This window comes from Erithacus rubecula (genome assembly GCF_903797595.1).
Source record: "Erithacus rubecula genome assembly, chromosome: 5".
NCBI lineage: Eukaryota > Metazoa > Chordata > Aves > Passeriformes > Muscicapidae > Erithacus > Erithacus rubecula.
In genome coordinates this window covers 40496041-40516581 of record NC_136687.1, presented here as the reverse complement: position 1 = coordinate 40516581, position 20541 = coordinate 40496041, and the positions used below count along the sequence as shown (strand labels likewise).

The 20541-nt window shown below is 39.2% G+C and overlaps 2 protein-coding genes across 2 annotated transcripts; both read right to left on the bottom strand.

Annotated features, from left to right (window-relative positions):
- Window positions 1-364: 364 nt before the first annotated feature.
- Window positions 365-6811, bottom strand: FGA (fibrinogen alpha chain). The gene is made up of 6 exons (XM_079306668.1): window positions 6668-6811; window positions 4925-5053; window positions 3891-4074; window positions 3456-3601; window positions 1467-2532; window positions 365-1115 (listed from the first exon to the last, which is right to left on the bottom strand). The coding sequence occupies exons 1-6, from the start codon at window positions 6716-6718 to the stop codon at window positions 406-408; spliced, it is 2286 nt and encodes a 761-aa protein (XP_079162794.1). The 5' UTR covers window positions 6719-6811; the 3' UTR covers window positions 365-405.
- A 3840-nt stretch (window positions 6812-10651) lies between these two features.
- FGG (fibrinogen gamma chain) lies at window positions 10652-16472 on the bottom strand. The gene is made up of 10 exons (XM_079305452.1): window positions 16315-16472; window positions 16178-16222; window positions 15573-15756; window positions 15376-15469; window positions 14301-14431; window positions 13546-13679; window positions 13226-13410; window positions 12264-12541; window positions 11764-11933; window positions 10652-11338 (listed from the first exon to the last, which is right to left on the bottom strand). The coding sequence occupies exons 1-10, from the start codon at window positions 16387-16389 to the stop codon at window positions 11324-11326; spliced, it is 1311 nt and encodes a 436-aa protein (XP_079161578.1). The 5' UTR covers window positions 16390-16472; the 3' UTR covers window positions 10652-11323.
- Between the last annotated feature and the right edge of the window lie 4069 nt (window positions 16473-20541).

The following is a 20541-nucleotide window of genomic DNA, read 5'->3' as shown; positions in this document are numbered from 1 at the left end:
AAATGGAAATGAGTGTGTGAATGTTGAACTTGGTTAGACTTTTACAGTCCGTGTCAATGGAGGCAGGATTTAATTGTGTACATACTTCTAAATATTTTTTATTCTTTGAAACTCCTGAAACAAAGTAAATAATTCAAATTAAAAGATTTTATCTCAAGTCAAGGTGTGAGCTTGACTTGACATAGACATAGACAAATTTCATATCAAAAGGGTTTTCAAATTATTATTTCCTTGTCAGATAAAAATAAGATCAAAAAAGTCTTGTTGATAATTAATCATTGTTTATTTTTTAATCTCCAAATGTGCTCAGTTGCCTTTGAATTCACAGGGTAAAGGTACATCATACATACGTATATAAAAAATATTTTCAACTTGTAGTCTAACATGCATTAAAGGCCTGTCTTTCTACAGGGTTTCTATGGGCCTGATTTTCATTCTGACTGTTTTTAGGGAATAGTCAGAGGCTTTAAATGGCAGCCAGACTACACCATTTTCGATCTCATAGGGGACATTGTACCTGGGGTCATAGTGGCCCCCCTGGTAGTAAATGCCATTGAGATTGGCAGCCTGGCAGCTGTTGTACCACCAGCCCCCCCCATACATCTCGGCACAGTTCTCCTCCCAATGGTCCTGGTCCTGGTCAAAAGTGCTGAACTTCATCTGGGCATGGGATGTGTACTCGGTGCCCTCTTCCAGCCAGCCAGAGATCAGGGCATCCCCGGCAGTGCCCTCGTAGGAAGACACAGCAAGGGTGTACCCTTCAGCTTCAGACCCTACCTGTACGAGATACTCTGCAAACACAGCATTTCCATCCCAGTCCTCTAACTCTACCCGAAGGAGAGTGTCATTCTGAGTCAGCAAGTGTAGGTTTTCATTGCCCAGCCAAAACTCTCCTTGCCCCCTGCCATCCACGCTGCCGAAACCTTTCTTGTAGTCTTGCCAGGTCCGGTTAAAATTCATTGATCCATCCATTCTCTGTTGGATCAATAGCCATCCTCCCAAAGTGGTCTCTTGGTCGCAATAAACTGACAAAACCTTATTGGATCCCGCTGGCTTGATTTTGAAAATGCCACTTTTGGCACCAGAAGTGTGTTTCTGGCGGATATCATCACAGTCTAAAAAAAAAAGTTGATCTGGTTTGACAGAAGTTATCAGCAAAATTTAATAAAAGGTTCAGAGGAATCCAAATACCAATAGCTCAGAGGAAAATTGTTAAACACATCTTGGACTATGCTAGGTATAGTGACAGGCAAAATTAAAAAGAATTCAGGAAAGAAAACTACTTATTCTTTAAATTGTGAATTGTTTACGTAATGCCTAAGTATTAATGAAATATTTTCCCTTTTGTTTCTGAGGTGGTAACAAACAAGACACATTTAATCATCACACTGTTGTACTACAGTACCTAAAATCAATCTGTCAGTTTGGTTATTGATTGAGTTTGGCTCCATTACCTCAATAACTACCTTTCCCAGTGCTGGGTGTCCTTCGCCTCCCTCCTGATGGTCTGAAGCTGCGTGCCTGAAAGTCTGGGGTATCCTCTGCACTCTGATCATGTTCCAACTCACCTAGCTGCTCATTTATTTCACGGATCTTTACTGATTTGGTTTCAAAAGTAGAGCCTCCCTTGTTCTTGAAACTAGAAGAGCTTGACGCTACAGTCTTGGAGTGACTTGCACTGCCAGATGGGAATCCAGATGGGTGAAGTCTTCCAAAGTCATCTTCCTCCTCCTCTCCTAAGTCTCCATATTTGTCTTTTCCCCCATAAGTCCCTGAATGACTGGATACTCCTGTACCTATGTGGCTACTGCCTGTGCCAGTTGTATGTCTGCTGGTTGTGAAGCTGCTAGATTCGCTAACGTGCTTAGTAGCAGTGGATGGAGAGTCAGGGGTAAAAAATGAGTCTAGCTCAGGGAATAGAGTCTCTAGGTTGTGCGAGCCATCTGCACCACTAAAATGATAGGTGCTCCCTTCCCTCCCAACATTTCCAGTTAAATAGGAGCAGTCTGAGCCATCAGAAGAAGCTGTTTTCTCAACTACTTCTTTAGTGCCATCAGCCCCAGAGACAATTTTTGTGGTGGTAGTTTTGGTGCATCTACGAACACTGGAGGAGGTTTTGTCTCCCAGACCAAGGGTTTCTCTCCTATGAGCAGGAAGAACTAATTTGCTAGTGTATGAAGATCCATCCCCCCTTGATTCTGCTGGGTGATATGAGCTGTCGCCTCGGGAGGGTTTGGCATCTGTTTCTGGTCTTTCTAATACCACTTCCATCTGCTTGATGTCATTAATTATGTTCAGAGCTTGCATTTCTGGCAGAGGCTTATGCTTAAAATGATCAGGAATATTAGAGTCCTTAAGTGGCCTCATTTTCAGTGTGCTCAAGGTGGTTGCTTGTAGCTCTGGGTGCAAGTTGATGGAGTTGGCTTGGGCAAGCTGCTTCTGGATGTTGTCGTAGCTTTCTTTGTCCACCTTGTAATCAAAACTTCTAGCACAGGTTCCTTTGCAAGATCGTATCTTAATATCAATGTCCACCTACATAACCAGAGAGAAGTAATTTGGTTAGGGAGCTTTCCCAATTTCTCAAGCAAGGATATCTTCTACTGAACAGGGAAAAGATGAGAGCTGCCTCAGTACCTTCCTACCTACAGCTGAGCTTTTTTGGTTTTGATGTCATCATAGGTTTATTTCCATTGTAAATACAAAATGTGCAATAGCACCATGCACATGAGTTCCATGGAGAAGAACATTGTAGAAGGTTCCCAATCTCTGCTACCTTTATTTTTGGGGTTTAGGGGTGTCTTCCTGGTTTTGGAAGGAGTGCTGCAGAGTTGGACATGGTCCATGGGGACTGGGGCAGAAATGAGCCCTCCAAAGAGAAGGGAAGACTCTGTCATGGCCCTGCTGTGAGATCTGACATCTTGGGGTTACTATTACCTTCTCAAATGATCCAAAAAGATGGATTTCTGTTCTAGGAATTAAAATGAGCCTTTGAGCAAAACCACTGTTTGTGCCAGAACTTTTCCTTATATTACCACCAGAAGAATTGGCTGCAACCTGGGAACACAGGTTTTAATGCCAACCCTAGCTGTGGGCAGCAGTGGCAGCACTGGATATGCATACAGCACGTCCCCTTTCTAACTACTCAGCAACTCCTGTAAGGAGGATAAACGCCTCATACAGAAGCAGTTACAGCTGATGGAGCATCCTTGTGGCCTGAGAGAGAAGCAGCAGATGGGACTAGCACCTCATGGAACTCACTCTGGTTCCTACAGGGCAGAAGTAGAAAACTAGGATGGATAGAAAGCAACTAATTGGGGCATTTGTCTCAGCAAGTCAGATCCTGTGAGAGTTGTACCATGTTTTCTCCCAGCTGGAGCAGTGCTCACCATAATGGACAGTTCCCCTTTCTGTAGCTAAGCCCTGGAAGGGGCGGGAAGTGCATAGCAGACACCTACCTCTAAGCGCTTCATCTCCACCACTTGTTCCTGGATGCTGTCCTGCAGAGCTTTAATTCTGTTCACTTGAGTGACAATTCTCTGCTTTAATGTCACAATTCTCCGTCTCAGTTCTCCTGACAGGCGACCATAAGTCTCGTCAAGTTCTGAAACAAAAATGCCTCACAGTCAGCTACGCCCATGAGCTTTTCTTTCCTAAATATGCATGCTATTTTAAAATACATAATTAAACACATAATTGAGAAATACTTCTCATAGTACTGAGCAGATTAAAATTAAATTAATTTCTGCTAACTGGTTAAGAGTCTATTAATATGATTGTTCTGTTTCTTGTTAATAATATCCAGTGCAGTCTGTACTTTCACTACATATGGCTTATTCACAAAAAAGAAGTAATTCAGTAATGGATCATAAAACTGGTCACAAGGTACTCACCCTGAGCACTGTCCAGGTTTGGTTTTAGTGCATTTACAGTTTCCACAATTATCTGATTGGACTTCTTATAGTTGTTTTGATTATCTGAGAGCAGCTTCTTGATTTTTTCTATTCTCTGACTAAACTCCTGGTCTTTTTCATCAATCAGTCCTTGCATTCTGCATCCTGATGGACATTTGGTACCCTAGAATTGAAAGAGGGAAATAATTGTGCTAAAATCCTCCAGAGTAAACATCTTGTATGATGAAATTAATGAAGCACATCCTCAGAAACCTGCTGTAACTGTGGGGTGAATAACAAGTAAACCTTTAGTTTCCCTTCTCCTCTGTTCCTCATAGGTGAGATGTTTTGTACATATATATGTTTCTAAAGGTCTGTTGTAAGAAGTCTGTCATCCAGTTTGAGGAAGGATGTTAGAGGCCAGCATTTTTAAGCAGTTTTCCTCAGAAAAGCTTAATGTTCTGACAGATTTAAGCTCTTTGACAAGATGTCATCAAATAAATGTAGCATAGAAAAGACAGAGATGCAAGAAGCAAGAAAGAGAGAAATTAATAGTTTACATACAAAGACATCTAGTCAAATGTTATGAAACTTTTATCAAGCATCTTGTAATCTGACTTCCTAAACATTAACTAGTGAGTGTATGTGATTTCTAGCTACTTCTTTTCATTTTCTCTTCCTGGTGCCTTACTTTTATGAACTCCAAAAGTGGCAATACCAAAATTCTGAAAAGAAATAGTTCTTAGGTTTTTCTAGGGTTAGCCTTTGTTTATTTAATCCTTCTTCTCCAGACTTACTTTCTCTTCTCATTCTGCACCACTGCAAGCTTCTCCCTGTTTGTTTTGTCTTCAGTTTTTCATTTCTTCATTTCCTATAGGAGATCTGTGCCCCGACCTAAAGTGTTACCTCGGCCCTAATGCTGAACCCTGTGCTGGCCTGTGGCACCTGGTGTAGTGATCCAGCTGCTGATACAGCTGAGGCCCACAGGTGCCCTACAGAGGGGTCCCACTTTCACCCCAGTGTCAATCGCTCACCCAGTCATCATCCGCACAGATGGGCCAGCTCTTCTCAGACTGGCAGCTGGACTGGGACTTGTGCTCCACAATCCTGGGACCACGCACACCTGCTCCCACCTGTTCAAAGGTACTCTGTCCATCTTGTGCCTGCAAGGAGGAAAAAGGGGAAAAGTAAAACTGAGTTTAAGGGAACAAAGGAGCAGAAACACAATGCTGATGTTGAACACTCAGCTGGTGGGCAATCACAGCTGGTAAGCATCACACCCAACAGTGCAAGGATTTAATTCCAACATCTCTTGTAAGATATGTTTTTGTTTGCTTTGTCAGAATAAAGTTTTACATCTCTTAAAATTAATGTTTTTTTTGTAGAGAGCTAGTGATGCTTAGTATATATAATGATAATATCATTCCAGAGAAATATTTTGTCCTGTGTGTAAATATAACATTAACTTGAAATTAGACTGAAACTGGAAAAGTAAAAGTAAATACTTTAAAAATACTATTCCCATTAGCTGCAATACTCTAAAATTATTACTGTCACTTTACCACCTGCTACTAACAAAATTAAAAAAAGAATTTCAGTGATGGATGGATTTCACTGTGCTAATGGAAAGAAGAGAAATAAAAATGCCAAGGTTTTCTTCAAACCTGAGAGGAAAAAGTGATATATGCAAGCTAATTCCAGGCCAAAACACGATAAAGATTCCTACAGTGTTATCACTTAGTAAAAGACCTATTTTTTCTCATTAAAGAATAAAAAAGCCTTTAGGCCTTAAGATGTAATTAGGTCTGACTGGAATCCTCTGTGTGCTTTTTGTGCTTTTCAAGCATTATAATTAATGCATTATAATTAATTATAATTAATGCTTGAAAATATTAATGACTACTTCTTATTATGATTGATGATTAATTCTCAAGCTGAGAAAGTGATTCTAATTCTAGCCTGAAGGGTCAGAACCACTCTGAGGAACTGGAATGTCTTTATTAAAATCTGCAGATTCAAATTCAGTAGTTTGATAAATTAATGGCTTGATCAGACCCACTTGCCTCCTAAAAGTAACCCATATATCCAAAAATGCCCTTTAGGCATTGACACCTCCAATATGACTGCTTCTGTTTTCTCCCAACTTCTTCCTATAATATCTGACATTTGTTTAAACAGGCACTTTCTTTAAAAAAAAGCAACTGTCACAAATAAAAATGTAAACATTATCACATAAGATTATGGACTGAGTCCTCAATGTGGGGGAAAAAAATAAAAGTTGTATTAGCACAGTTGAAAAATCAAGTTTATGTCCTTCCTAATCAAAAAGTTGATTCTACTTAGCTCTAGTTTAAGCTGATGCTGCTGCTACAAGAGTCCTTGTTTTCAAACGTGTCTTTCATAATAAAGGTATTGTGTGCCATCTGTAGGTAGAAAATCCTGCTGAAATACTGTCCAAAGTAAAACACAATTCATCCCAAAAAACAAATATCCCTGAATGGCTGGAGTCACTAGCATCCAGCCAGTTATGTTTAAGACTTAGAGCATCACCTATGTATGTTTGAATTCATGCTAATGGATTTGCTTTGCTGCCTGAAGGCAGACAGATTCAGCAAAACCAAGTTAAGCAAAACTATAGACAGCTGCATATGTGAGTGCATTGAATTTTACAAGCTAGGTGATAGACAAAATTAATCTGTTTCATAAATGAACATTAAATAAATGCTTACTATTCAAAACAGAAAGATACAAAAATAACCAAGTAAGCAAATTCATACCCAGGCTATGCTGAGGCACAGGAACACACAAAGGATCCTCACAGGTATCATCCTCAGGAGAAAAGCAAGAACTGTGACTGAAAAGGATGCTTTTTGCCTGTCTTTTGGTGCAATTTAAACCTGAATACGAATCTGAGATTAATCATTATGCTCTCCTCTGTTTGTAGAAAAAACCACACCAAATGCTCCCCTCCCCTTTCAGTGATTACTCAAGGACTCTTGCACAAGTTTCTGGTGTATTTGCTCCAGATAAGTTTGCTCAACACAAACATGCTGGCAACACCAAGAATTCCAGGAAAATTTTCTGTCTAGAGCTGTTTCTGGTAACTGGACAGTCAATGAAGATGTATGAGATCAGTAGTGCTTACCTGCTGGAAAATAGACATTCAGTGTGATGGGCATTTAGCTGCATAAACAAAGAGCTGATATTTGAAAAATGAAGTAATTGCTTTTCCTGCATGTTGGTGCTGAACAAAACACACTGAGGTCCATGGAGAATCTCCCACTCAAACTCAAAAAAGCTCAATTTTTGACTCTATAATAGATACAAAAGTCTAGTGAAAAATCACACGTTATCTTCATGCTTAGAAACACAAGAATTGCAAGTGCAACTTTCATGGGTTCTCCTTGGACATACAGTCGTGGACTGTGCTTTACCACAGGATCACATGAGATATTTCTTCCACTGAACCCCTTCTGCCTCACACTGAGCATGGAGATGGTGCTCCATAGGCAAGCATCTGCCCAGAGGTGTATACTCTTTTTGTTGGCAGATGAAGCAGATTGCTTAAAGCTTCAAGGTTTTCCTATGGTACATTACATTCATTCCCTGGCCATGACTTTCCTCTTTTTACAGTTTAGAATCTAGGTGAGAAGGTTAAGTCAAAAAGTAGCTATTAATTATGGGGATCCACTTTGATAATCTGGAGTCTTCAGAGCATGCACTATGTGCAGCTGGCAGCTGGCAGCACTCTGTGCACTGCAGCTCGGGGGGAACAGCTGGTAGCCAGTTCTGACACACATCGTGCCTCTGGTCCCACAGAAACTGGGTGATCAGGGCAGGAATAGCACCTAATTCTGCAGGGTAACAGCTGTAAGTAAGGGACCACTGTGCCCCACCCTGTCTTGCTAACTCTCTTTTCCCAGTTTGTTGATACTTGATTTTGTGATCATCAATAATAACTTTATATTTGAAATTTAGTACCCCTTAAAAATCAATAGTAGTAAGAACACATAAAGCAGAAGAATTTCTGCCTTTTCAGCCATGCTGACAGACGATGTGACAATTTGCCAGGTGCTGTTCCAGGCACAGGTCAGTAGGGTAACGGGGACATGGCACGCAGCATGTTCCAGACCTCATCTGACCCTGAAGGATGGCACAGATCTCTGGTGACACTCAAACACGGTAAACTTAACTCTCGTCCAAGTAAAACTCGGCCACCAAGGCTAGAGGGACTGGAAAAAATTTATATCTGATCATCAACATTAGATAAGCTATGAGGGGTTTCCTGGTTGCTGCTAAGGCAACTGCTGGGGGAAGCTGGAATGAAGGAGGAGCTTCTCAGGCTTTACAGTTAGGGGCTGAATCTGTGCCTGACCTTCAGCCTCTGCTTTCATGTTGCAATAATTCAGTCACTTCTGCCAGTGTTTGTTTGAGAGACTGGAGGCCAAGAGCTAAATAAACTTTGGATTTAACTTTAATTCAGGATCAAAGGACAGAAGTGCAGGTCACTACTTCATTGGTCCTGCTCTTGGCTGAATGCCACAGTAACAGTTGGGGAGTTTGGGATTTAGAGGTTGGTTTGTATGCCCTACAGATGTGAGCCTCACCTTGTTTGCCCAGCACTGTCTGTCTCCTGTACTAGCATCAGTTTCCAAGTGGTGCCTTCTTCTGCCAGCTCATTCATGACCCATCTATGGATGCTTTGTCTTAGACTTCATTCTTTCAGTCTCAGCTCTCCTCTTCATATTCTCTTCATATGCTCCTCAGACTACCTAACCCTTTTGAAGTCATTACTAGTCAATCCCAGCACTTTGTCCCACATTTTCCCCATGCAATATCCCAGAACTGAGGGACCCAGAAGTCCATCCACTTTATTTAATTTTTCCTTCCTCTATCTCTTCCTCATTCACTTTTTTTTTCCCTTGCCTTTGGAGTCATATTCCTGTTTTGTGCTACAGCGTTCTTTGGAAGAATCACTGCAAGGTCAAGGTGTGAAAGAAAGGCCACCAAATCCTTTAATAGTGAGAGGTACATACTTTTCTAAATACAGGTAACTTTTACTATGGGCTATGGTCTGAGGGTCATGTGTGATAAAAACAATTTAGAAAAGAGAAATATACTCAGCTCTCAGTATACAAAATAAGGGGCAGTACGTCCAATTGCATTATACTTGCTTGCAAAAAATAATACTAAGAATATTATTCTATTTTTAAGAGGTAGAAGAAACAGGAGGTCTTTTCTGACCTCTTTCTCATAGATAGGGGATTGGATACCATAGGAAGGAGCTTCCAGAGGCACGAGCCTTGCCAGATTTCTTTCAGGGCCCAGAGAACTCAACAGTGGCCTGGGATCCTGAAGACTCACTGATTAACTCTGGCATAGGACCTCACTGAAAGATCAGGCTTCTTGAATTTTTCTGACCACTGGAGCAAATGCTCCTCTCCAGAAATCAAAATGATTTGTGAAAACTTAAAGACACCCATCAACAAACCAACTGGAAGAATAAGCTGATCTTAGTTATGGTGAGAAATGTGTAAAATGCCAACTTATATCCACGAAATGTGTGTAATTACAGGAGATTGTCATCAAATTGCAGCCAAAATCTAAACCAGGAGAGGCAATAACAATTCTGACCTAACAGATGTAAATACAGACATCATAGTGACAGATGTGAAAGGAATATTTTTTTAATCCATGTTGAAAATATATAAATAATGTCAACTTAAAGTCATGTCATAGGTAGCATTAATTGAAAACAAAAAGTGGAAGCGATTCAATCAATGCTACTCAAGTGGCTGTTTGCAGAATCAGAATACTAGGTTTGCCAACCCTTCCCTTGCATCTTTCTCTCCAGCCTCTCTACACATACTGCTTCAGCTCCATGGAGCCATGGGAGAGGCCTTACAGCACAAAATGTTCAGAAAAACTGCTTTGCTTGGTGAAGAATTGAGTGTCAAGGCTGGCAGTGAGCTGTGCATCATTGTTGGTTGCCTGGGTGCAACAGAATTGTGCAAATATACCAGTTCAGTGGTGTGGAGGAGTCATCCCTCTTTTAAAGTTGTTGTAACCTTATCTGACCCTAGGTAATGATGCCTTCTTCTCTTCTCTCATTCTCTCTTAGATTTTGGCCCGAGAGTAAAGATTCGACAATGCCAAAATTTTAGTGAAAATGAGAGGGAATAGGCAGTTTATCATGCTGTGGAGACTCAGATCCAGGGAAGATACTGAGCACCAGCCTCAAGAGACATCTGGGCCTCAAAACTGGAAAATGTTGAGGCAGCATGAACTGCCTGTAAGGTTTCTTATATCACTGCAATGTTCTCCTGTCTCTAAAATAAAGCACTTGAATGTGTTATTTAGAGATACCAGGCAAAGTTCTGGTCTTTCATAAGTAGCTAAAAATAAAGACCAGGATACACTTCCCATTTCACCTCTTAATGCATCAGCTTGAGATAGTGATAATTTCTAGCTCTGAGTGCACCTTTCATTGAGCAATTTACTCACAAACCTTACACACATGAGGGGTTTGCTTACACACCCCTCAAATGTGCTCATCAGATTTTGAGGAGGTACATTCAGACAGCATTGCAAACTCTTTCCTGGTCATGATCTGTGTTATGGATTTGCTTATAAGGGTCACATGGCAAATTATTATCAGATCCACAGAAAGAAAATTCAAGTTTTATGCAATTAATTTCTGTTGAAATTTTTGACATTGTTTGGTTCCATGGCACTGAATACATTGAAGTAATTTTTAAATATTGATGAAAAAAAGAGGGGTATGTGGGAATAACAGCAATACAGTGTACTACTATGTGTCATAGAACAAATGAAACTTATTCTGAGTAAAATTTGAGAAACTTGTTAATATGTATGGTCTGGAGTAAAATACCTGTTCTTGGTCATTGATACTACCTAGAATATCCCAACTGAAATTGTATTAATTATTTTGTGGTAAGCTAAGTCTTCAGCAGTAAAATAGACTACTTTCAAGTTGCTATGTACTTTGATCTATGTCACCAAAAAACTTTATTAGAAAACTTGAAAACTTATGGATACTATTCACATTTATGGAGAAATAGGTTGAACACATGCCTCTTAGCAAAGAGCAGAAACTGCTGTTGTGGAATTCAGGAATGACTGAATCAAATAGGTTTGATCCAACTGCCAAAAGTTTTCTTTGTCTTGTTTGGCCAGATATGGACCACAGATAACAAACTCAGACTTTTTTTGTAATAATCAAAAATGTATTGAGAATGTGTACAGAAAAAACAAACATCTACAGAGGTAAGCACTGCTCACAGAAGAGGTTTGAGTATCTTACAGTCAATGCTGTTTTACAGTCAAAACTGAACTGTGCGATGTTTGCTAAGTTCAGCGTCTAAGAAAAGATTTGCTTTTCCTGTTCAGACTTGTCTTTGCCAAATTGTCCTTTATGCGTCTCCAACCTAAAACAGAAAAAAAAAGAGATAATATTAATATTCTTCTAAAGAAGGAAGCAAATAAGACTATGATGACATGCTGATAGTGTTCATACATAGTTGTATTGGTTCGGAACAAAACTGTAGCATTTAAAATACACAAAGGCAAGAGACTTTAAAGACTATCTATCTATCTATCTATCTATCTATCTATCTATCTATCTATCTATCTATCTATCTATCTATCTATCTATCCATCTATCCATTAAAAGAAACCGTAATGTAGAAGGTGCACTAAAATCAAAGTACTAATACTTCTGTGACAAAATGGTAAACAAAGCCAACTTCTCTAAGATGCAGTGGGCTTAGCTTCAGCTGTCCATGCTCAGTGTTTGAAATTATTACAATGTTCTGTGTTCATTTTAAGTATCTTCTCAGCCCTTTGGTCGAACCTGTTTGACATTGCCTAAGTTGTGCTGCTGTCCATCTACTGACAGTCTGTTGAATGGGATGATTTTCATTGCAGATTTCTTCATGGAGTACCACCGGTCACGCCAGGTTGCCCAGATAATGCCATTGTCAAATCCAGATGGACCAGCATCTTCTGATGTGTACACGCCACCTAAGAAACACCAATTGGAGCAAAACGGTTGGTTGCTTTCTAAAGCAGTTACTGTGCCCATATATTTTTCTGGTCCAAACACCTCTGTGGCATCCTTGGGTGTTCAAACAGACCCTGTTCACCACCTTTCTCCTCTTATTTTGATTCTCCCACTTTGGAATGGAGAGCAGTCATAAATTCCTACTACTGATGTTAACAGTTATTGCAAAAAATGAGCTATGCCAGCTTTGGAAAATCCAGAAGGCAAAGTGTACTCTATAAATGTGACTCATTTTCCTTTGTCATTGAAATGTGGTGTCCTGGATTACAAGCACTTAGAAGACACCTTACCTACATAATATTTGCCATTGAGGTGGCCAGCATGGCATCTATTCATCCACCACCCAGATCCATCTTGCTCAGCACAGTTGCCTTCATAGTTATCATTGTCATTGTCATGAGTACTGAACCGCATGCCATTGTGGTAGGTATAGGATTTATCGCTTGGGTCATCTCCAAAATCGTATCCATCAAAGGCATCCCCAGCTTCACCCCCAATGAAGTAGGCGTAAGTCAGTCGATACTTGTCTTCTTCACTTCCCACTCTGAATACAGCATAGTCAGCTGTGCTGTGAACAGAGAGCAATGCTCAATAAGCACATGTTGCACTCCCAGCACATGTACAAATGAAAAACACAGCTGTGTTAAAACTGCAGAAATAGACATTTATTGCATCCTAGCATTTTAAAAGGAATTGTTTTTACATAACTGTGGGCCTCAGTTCAGTGACACACATCCAATCAACTTCTGTGCTCCAGTATCAGACATATTTTCTGATTATGAGTTTTCAGTGATGTATGAAATATCTACATTATCAACACATACACACAGATACACACACACATATATATATATATATATATATATAATCTCCCAGCTTCATGATAGAAATAGAAATAAAAAAATAAAATAATAGGACAGAACAGAACAGAATAGAAGGGACCTGTAATGATAATTTAGTCCATAAGACATGTAAGACAAAGAAACTTGAAGAGAAGAAACAGATTCCTTCTGCCTAATAAATGAGTGCTGACAGCATGTGACCTTCTGACAGGCACGTGTGCCTGGCACCAAGTCACACCCAGTGACTGCTGTCACAGCTGTAAGTTTGGGAGCCAAAGCAGTTCCATGCACATGTAACTGTTCCAAGGGTTCATAATTTTTTAGGAGCGAACTTTTATTAGTACAAACTAATGCATCAGTGGGAGCAGTAGGTTTTAAGCTGTCATTTCAGAAGCATCACAAGCATATACCTTTTTTTGCCACTCCAGTCCTCCAGTTCTATACGTAAGGTGTATGGAAGAGTGGACTGTGTAGTTATTAAATGCATCTTTTCATTGCCCAGCCAGAACTCAGTGGTGTCATCTGGAGACAGATGTCCAAATCCTTCCTTGTACTGAACCCAATTTTTATTGAAGTCTTCACTCCCATCAAGTCTCTGGGGAAAGAAACCAAGAACAGCAAAAACAAACAAATAAGAAAACCTCAGTCAAAAAGATATGTGTTCATATGTAGGTAAATAAACTGCTGATGCAGTAAGTTTGTTTATAGCAATAACACATAAGTGGCATACCCTTTGTAGTATTGTCCAGCCGTTGCCATATGAGTCAATCTCACAGTAGACTAGGAATGACTGCTTGGCTCTTTGAGGCTTGATAAAGTACAAACCACTTTTTCTTGCACCTTTGTTTGCAATGTCTTGACAATCTGAAGTGAAGATAATATTCAATGTAGCTACAATTTTATACTCACATTTATTTTATATTGTAACTTCCTTAGTACAAGTTTTTCTAAATACCATTGTTGTAAAGTTAGCTATTTAGTCTATATCCTTCCATGTCATTGCCATAAAAAAATCCTACCAATCGTCACAGGACTTGTGAATATGAAGGTGAATATGAATTTAGTCTCATGTAGAGTTTAAACAGTTTAAAAAAATATTGCATTAATTTCTACAGCAACAAAGAAAAACACTCCTGGACCTAACAGATTTTTTTTTTTTTTCCATAAAGCTAAGTAGAAATGTGATAATGAGCTTTCTTCTCTTTGTCCCAGGTCCATGGAAACTCTAGTCATGCCCCTCATGTTTAGCACACATTTCAGGATGATCGTATTTTGGCCAAAAAGGCCAAGCAAGAACTATGTTCCACCAGAATCCTGGCCTGCAGAGAATCTAGCTTGTACTGACTGGTTTTATAAGTAGCCATTTTATGTATCTTTACAGAAGTCTATGACCCGTAAGATAACAAGTAAATCATTGTTGTCATGCCAAGTGGCAGCACTTGTAGCTGAATTAATCCTCCACCATACAGGAAGCATTTTGCACACCTCTTCCAGTTGTGTCCTGAATTTCAGCCCTGTCTTTGCACGGCTCCTGACAGAGTAACTCAAGCTGGGCAATCTTCTCTTTCAGCTCTGTGATCCTGTTGCCATTCATTATATGTGTATCTGTCAACTGTCTGGACAGAGAGACATAAAAATGGGTTGTTGTATCCGTTGTTGGAGAATGTGTAATACATATTTATTTCTCTGGATATATGCCTCATGTATCTAATGTGCTGCTACATGCACTCCTGTAAAACAGGGTGCCTCTACTAGCACTGGCATTTGGAGTTAAGGAGAGGCAACATAGGAAAGTACATGCTTAACCTCATGCGAAACATAACCATATGCAAAACTTGACTCTAATCAGCAAAACTCTAACCAGTAATTAAAGGATGAATATAACTCCATGGAAAGTTTTACTTTGCTCTCTTGAAGTAAATGATAAACTCCACTTTAATTATAGATGTATTTCTAAAACATAAGTGCTCTAAATAAACTGCTGTAAGTGCCATAATGTCTAATCTGACACTTTGACATAATGTCATAGAAGTGGAGATCTGTCAAAAGACATATCTTTAAGATTTAGAAACATTAATGATGCTTTCCATTTTATTTCCAGTGTCAAATTATTAATGACTATCACTGAATTTCAAGTTACTTATGATTTAGAACTAGGCAACTGAGGTATTTTTCATGGATATATGCAGCAAAATTGGCCAGAGTGAATGATTGCACAAACATTCCACATATCTGCTTTACAGCAAGAACTCATGACCTCCAAATGTCATGAAAAAAAATCTAGGGATAGCTGGCACAGCAGGAGAAACATAAATAAAGATATTGCCAGGCTTCATGACATTCTTATCTTGCACTTCTTGCACAATTAATGGTTTATCCAGGTAAGCAGATAATTCGGTATCAGATCCTCGTGATCCTTCTGTGTCTTGCTAGCCAGCTACTAATGGCAGTGTGGGAAGAACTGTTCACAAGAGCACAAAAAACCTTTCTGAGAGCAGCTTTTTGGCACCTGACAAAACAATTTGCATTGTCACTGATAAAATAAGTGGAAGATACCTACTGTATAGTAGTTTCATGAGACACTATAGTGTTTTCATATCTGATAATTTCTTCAATTATTTTCCTGGACCTTTGAGTGAAATCATCAATTGAATCTGTAAAATAGAAAAGGTACAAAATAATTGTAGTTAGGCAAATTTACAAAAGAAAACCACATGAATAATATTTTTCAGTTGTGTACTCATTTTATATGCTCACTCGGTAGTGTCTGCTTGTCTGAAGGATAGAGGTCTTGGATGTGTTCAATCAGATGGTCTGCTGTTTCTGTGGCATTAGAAATTCGCTGCAAAACTCTCTCCATTTCCTGCAGGTCACTATCCACAGCGGGATGGTATTTATTAAGGAAATCTGCAATGCCACAAGTTGTTGGGCAGAAGCTACCCTAAGGAGTAAAGATAAATAGTTGGCAATGTTTCAGGGGCAAAGAAAGCAGAACAGAATATTTGGGCAGAAGAACCTTCTGACACTGCTGACATAAATGATAAAGGATAAGAAAGGGCAGGCATTGTCTGCTTTATTTGAATTTTCAGAGACAGTTTACTTTAACACTATATGCACAAATAGCAAGAAAACAGTGCATGCTATTATTGTAGCATCTGCTGGATATATGCTTTCATCCACAGTGCAGCCTCCTGTACACTTTCACCAATCATATACTGCTATCAATAAATAACAGGTTTAAGCAAAGCACACTTGGTAAGTACTCAAAACAATGATGAGGTTCAAGTGATAATACTAGTTAATAATCATAGGAAAGCTTTAGTTACATTCTTAAGATAAAAGAAAATTGTCCAGGTACTTACAAATCTGTCATCCAATATGCAGCAGTTTTCTCTGGTAGCAAGGTACTAAAGAGAAGAAAAAGGACCATTTTTAGTGGATTTTCTCCAACACCACTTTCTGCGCTAGCACATTTCCTAAACGCTGTCTCTTCACTTACTGCCATGCTGGTAGAAAAAAGCAGGGAGAGAAGAGACCCCAGGGGAGTCCAGCTGCCCAGCCTCAGGCCCATCATGTCTGTCCCACCGTGGGCTGCCTGGCTCAGCTGTGCACTCAGCAGCCGTGTCTGTTCCACCCCGCACGGGGAGGCAGCAGTTTAAGGCAGCAGGCCGAAGCTGGGGGCGGGAACTGGAAGATGGTGGGAAGAGGTGGGGTAGGGATTTGAGGTGGATTCCCAGAATTTACACTCCTCCCATTTTCAGAACTCTCCTCGCACTCTAGTGGCATTATCTCTGCTCCTGCCAGGTCTCAGGGGAGGCAGGAAGGTGAGACAAGGCGTGGAGATGCTACACTTAGTCACAGGCATCATCAAACTCACACATTGCTTTCTGATGGGGACTGGCAGAAGATTCACTTGAATAGCACAGAGAAAAGCCACGGTAGCAATCTGAATTATTTGTACCAACTACCAATTGCCTAACAATAAATGATATTTTGGGATTATGTAAGCCTTTCCTGCCACAGATCTCTACGTTTTGCAAAGAAACTCAACATCATTTTCGCTATTCTGTGGATGACAAAACTAAGGCAGTCTTCAGAGTATGAAGTCATTGAACAGTGACATATCTGGAAAAGAAGTCTGTGGTATTTCTCACAGGCAATGAAAGTATGAATGTTCCCTATCCTTCAACACAGTGAGTCCATTCCAATGACTTTGGTCAACACTTCCTTGCTGGGGAAATAATGTTGCCTTATTCAATACTGTTATAAGAGTTCTGACAAGCCCTGTTTTCTGCTATGGGCTTTGTTCCAGCAAATTACTTCAGTACCTCCTTTTGAACGCTATCTGTATTGGTGGCATTAGCACGTTTCCACTTATGACCTAGACCTGATCTCTAAACTATGGCTTTTGCAGAGAAACCTGATTTTGTGCTTGTACAGCATGATGTGTGATAAGACATGGTTGAATCAGGCTTTTGACTCTGTTGCATGTCCAACCACATGATGAGAAGAATGGTAAGACTGGGGCTCATGGCTAGTTCTGTTGTTACTGGGGTAAGCTTTGTGATTTCAGGTAAACTACTTCATCTCTTTACTACAGGATCAATATTCCAATTCGGCTTAATAGGTATTTACATCATGGAACAAAGCATTCTATAGCAACCAGAAAATTAGAAAACTAGATAAAATTATGCCCCGAAACATGGAGAGTTCCTGACCTGTATATCTGCTTTTAATATGATAAAATTGGGTCAAACAGAAGGCTCCCATTGTGTTCAGAGATTCACCCACATATTGCCAAAAGGAAATGTGAGCATTTAAGATGCTAAAAATCAATCTGATGTGACACTTACTTGAGGCTGAAGCATTGCTCCTGGGAGAATCAGCTTTCCAGTAAGTGTACTGATCACCAGAGAGTTAGTTGCCAGGCTTCCAAGGCTTTTCCAAAGGATGACTGATGCTAAAATTTTGTCTTACCAAATCTGCTACTAATTACATTCAAGAGCCATGTGCAGAATATGCTTTTGTTTACCTTACTGATACAAATAGGACACGGTTCCACCTTTTACAGAGCTACTTCTGTTTCCTAAAGTGTGAAAATAAAGTTGTTAGAACTGGGTAGAAGTCTATCTGCTGTTGTGTTTTTCACTGTTGCTTCACTGGTGCTGCTAACATGGACTGAGGAAACCACCGCTGAACCTCCTTGTCACTGCTGTTCATACACTGAGCTTGCTTTGCTTCTTCTTTGCAGTTCATGACACAAGGGTCAATAGGGTCCTAGAGATACCATTCTAGAGGCCGTGCACCAGCAGGATTCCTTAGATGTGAAAGATAGCATGAGTAGGTTGCTGGTTTGAACTTTGCTAAGTAACAGCTTTAACACTGGTGTACACTGCAGAGTACTGGCCATGATGCAATAGGTGAACCACGTAGCACAATTCAGGTATCCCTCATCCTCTGGCAGAATAAAGAACATATCTTTCCCTTTTGTCACTAGAAGTAGTACATACAGGCTTGAAACTCTGTCAGAAGACTATTTGGTAGCAGAAAACTGAAAAAAAAAAAAAGTCTTGCATTCCAAGGCAAGAATTTCAGGAGTCAGAGAAGATGGTAACAGTGAACTCTAGCAGTAAAAGCCTAGCTAATTTTGAGGTAAAAACCTCAAGATTTTATAATTAAAGCATGAGAATGGTTACAATGACATAATAATGTATAAATAGAGTTTCAATGTTCAAGATAAATGTCTAATTGGTGTGAAAAAGAAAAGGATCATTATCACTACAAATGGGTTAGGAACAGGAAACCTGAATTTTCAGTCAGTTGCTTAGGTTACACAAAATTATCACTGTATATATTTACATTCATGAAGGAGTCAATTTTCAACATTGCCTCAATGATTGCCAAATATTTGCCCACTGCAATTGTAAGTGTTGCTTAGCTGTATTTGTGGTTACAACTAAGGTACTTTTTAGCAGATATAAGTATTTACACCTCAGGAAATTTTTGTTTGATTTACTGATTACATGGTCATGAATAATCATTTCATATATTTACTTCTTATTTTCTTCTATTATTTCACCTTTTATTACTTAGATCTTATTCCTACTTTTAATTAAGTTGAAAGCAATATGTATTCTTAGTGGAATAACTACATGGTGTTTTTCCTTCCTTACATACTACTGTGTCTTGGTGGGTCCTGGTTGCAAAACAGCTGACCCACTTACCAAACAAGTGTGCTAGAGACCTAATTGTACCTTCAGAATTGCCCAGCCAAATTTGGCCGTGTTGATTTTCTGGACAGTGTTTTCTTTACAGTAAGTCTGTTTGCTAACAGATCTGTTTGGTAACAGATGAGGAACAATTTGTGTAGCACAAGTGGAAAAGTTCTCAAACTCAGGTACTGTCTTCCTGCAATTTATTTTTGAGGAGAGAGTAAAGGTGTTTGTTGTTTGAAAGAGCTTTCTTCAACTCAATTTTGATTACTATTTTTTGTCAGCCACTGGGACACTATCCAACATCTTCTCATCATTCACCGAAAACTCTTCCTCAGAAAAACAAACCACAAGAAACATGTTTATGCCTGTAAATTAGTTCCTGAATATCAGAATATCCTTATGGCTGCCTTGGAAAAACATCTGTTTTTAATTTTATACTTACTTGCCTTAAGAATCTAACCTAAAAATTCAGTCTACGACATTTTAGAAATGCTTTAGTGATGACTTTTAAGATTTCCAATGGACTTTTATTACTGCTTAACCAAAACTGTTCAGTAGACTTGACATGAACTTGCATTTTTTTAGATGCTCCAGAAGATATTTTTCCTATTAAAAAAAAAAAATTGAAAAATACCAAAGAGTAAATGCTGAAAAAAAAATCTCTGCAATGCTTTGCTATTCATAACCAATATGTATCACTCTGCTTGCATTACTAAACAGATTAGTGGGTAAAATCCCCTTTGCTAGGTCAATCAATGAGTGAGTGATAATTAAGGTGAGAAATAGAGACTTCTAGTAGCCCAAGTTATGCTGATGGCGGGTGAGAAAGCCAAGTGCACTAAAGTGAAAATGAAAAAAAATTTTTTAACTAATCTTTCCCTTTCAAATTTCAAAATGTGGGCAAAAGGTAAATGACAGCATTTTTTTCCAATTGGATAGTCCACTCTGTGCAGCACATTTCTTCCTGATCCTTCCTGAAGTGAAATGAGTTAACAAAAATCAGTTGCTGTGAAAGCAAGAACCTTTAATTTCTTTACACTTGTGACACCAGTACAGGTACTTGCTGTGCTTCAGCTCAAATACTGGCTGGAAATAGTTGTTCCTTTGAAAACTGAGTGAAGAAAGGAAGAAATTTATGTATTTCATGTCAGGCAGAACCTTCCATTTGGGAAAGAAATTATGATATATGTTGCTGCCTACACACTGTGAATACACACTTTAGAGTGTATTCTGTAATAATTACAGAATAATGTATTTTCTTAAATCAAAACAGGGAAATTACATTGATTCATGACTGTTCATGTCAGCACTTTTAATAACATAAAAGACCTTTTGTTTTCTGCAAAGAATAGCCAAGGATTATTGCCTTAATACATAGTTCTTATTTTGACTTAAACTATTACTAGAAACTAATTTTAAAAAATGCATAAAATTAAAGGGCCAAAAATCAAGACTCTTCATCATCAAAACACTTCTGATGACACCTCATATCCATAAGCCAGATATTTGAT

Excerpts from the sequence above, each read along its gene's own strand:
- FGA (XM_079306668.1), bottom strand. The coding sequence starts at position 6,718 with ATGATACCTGTGAGGATCCTTTGTGTGTTCCTGTGCCTCAGCATAGCC. Across the intron at positions 3,602-3,890 it reads AAACCTGGACAGTGCTCAGG|AACTTGACGAGACTTATGGT; the intron begins GTGAGTACCTTG and ends TTTTTGTTTCAG. Across the intron at positions 1,116-1,466 it reads GACACCCAGCACTGGGAAAG|ACTGTGATGATATCCGCCAG; the intron begins GTAGTTATTGAG and ends TTTTTTTTTTAG.
- FGG (XM_079305452.1), bottom strand. The coding sequence starts at position 16,389 with ATGATGGGCCTGAGGCTGGGCAGCTGGACTCCCCTGGGGTCTCTTCTC. Across the intron at positions 15,470-15,572 it reads AGACAAGCAGACACTACCGA|ATTCAATTGATGATTTCACT; the intron begins GTGAGCATATAA and ends TCTATTTTACAG. Across the intron at positions 13,680-14,300 it reads TCAGGACACAACTGGAAGAG|ATTGTCAAGACATTGCAAAC; the intron begins GTGTGCAAAATG and ends TCTTCACTTCAG.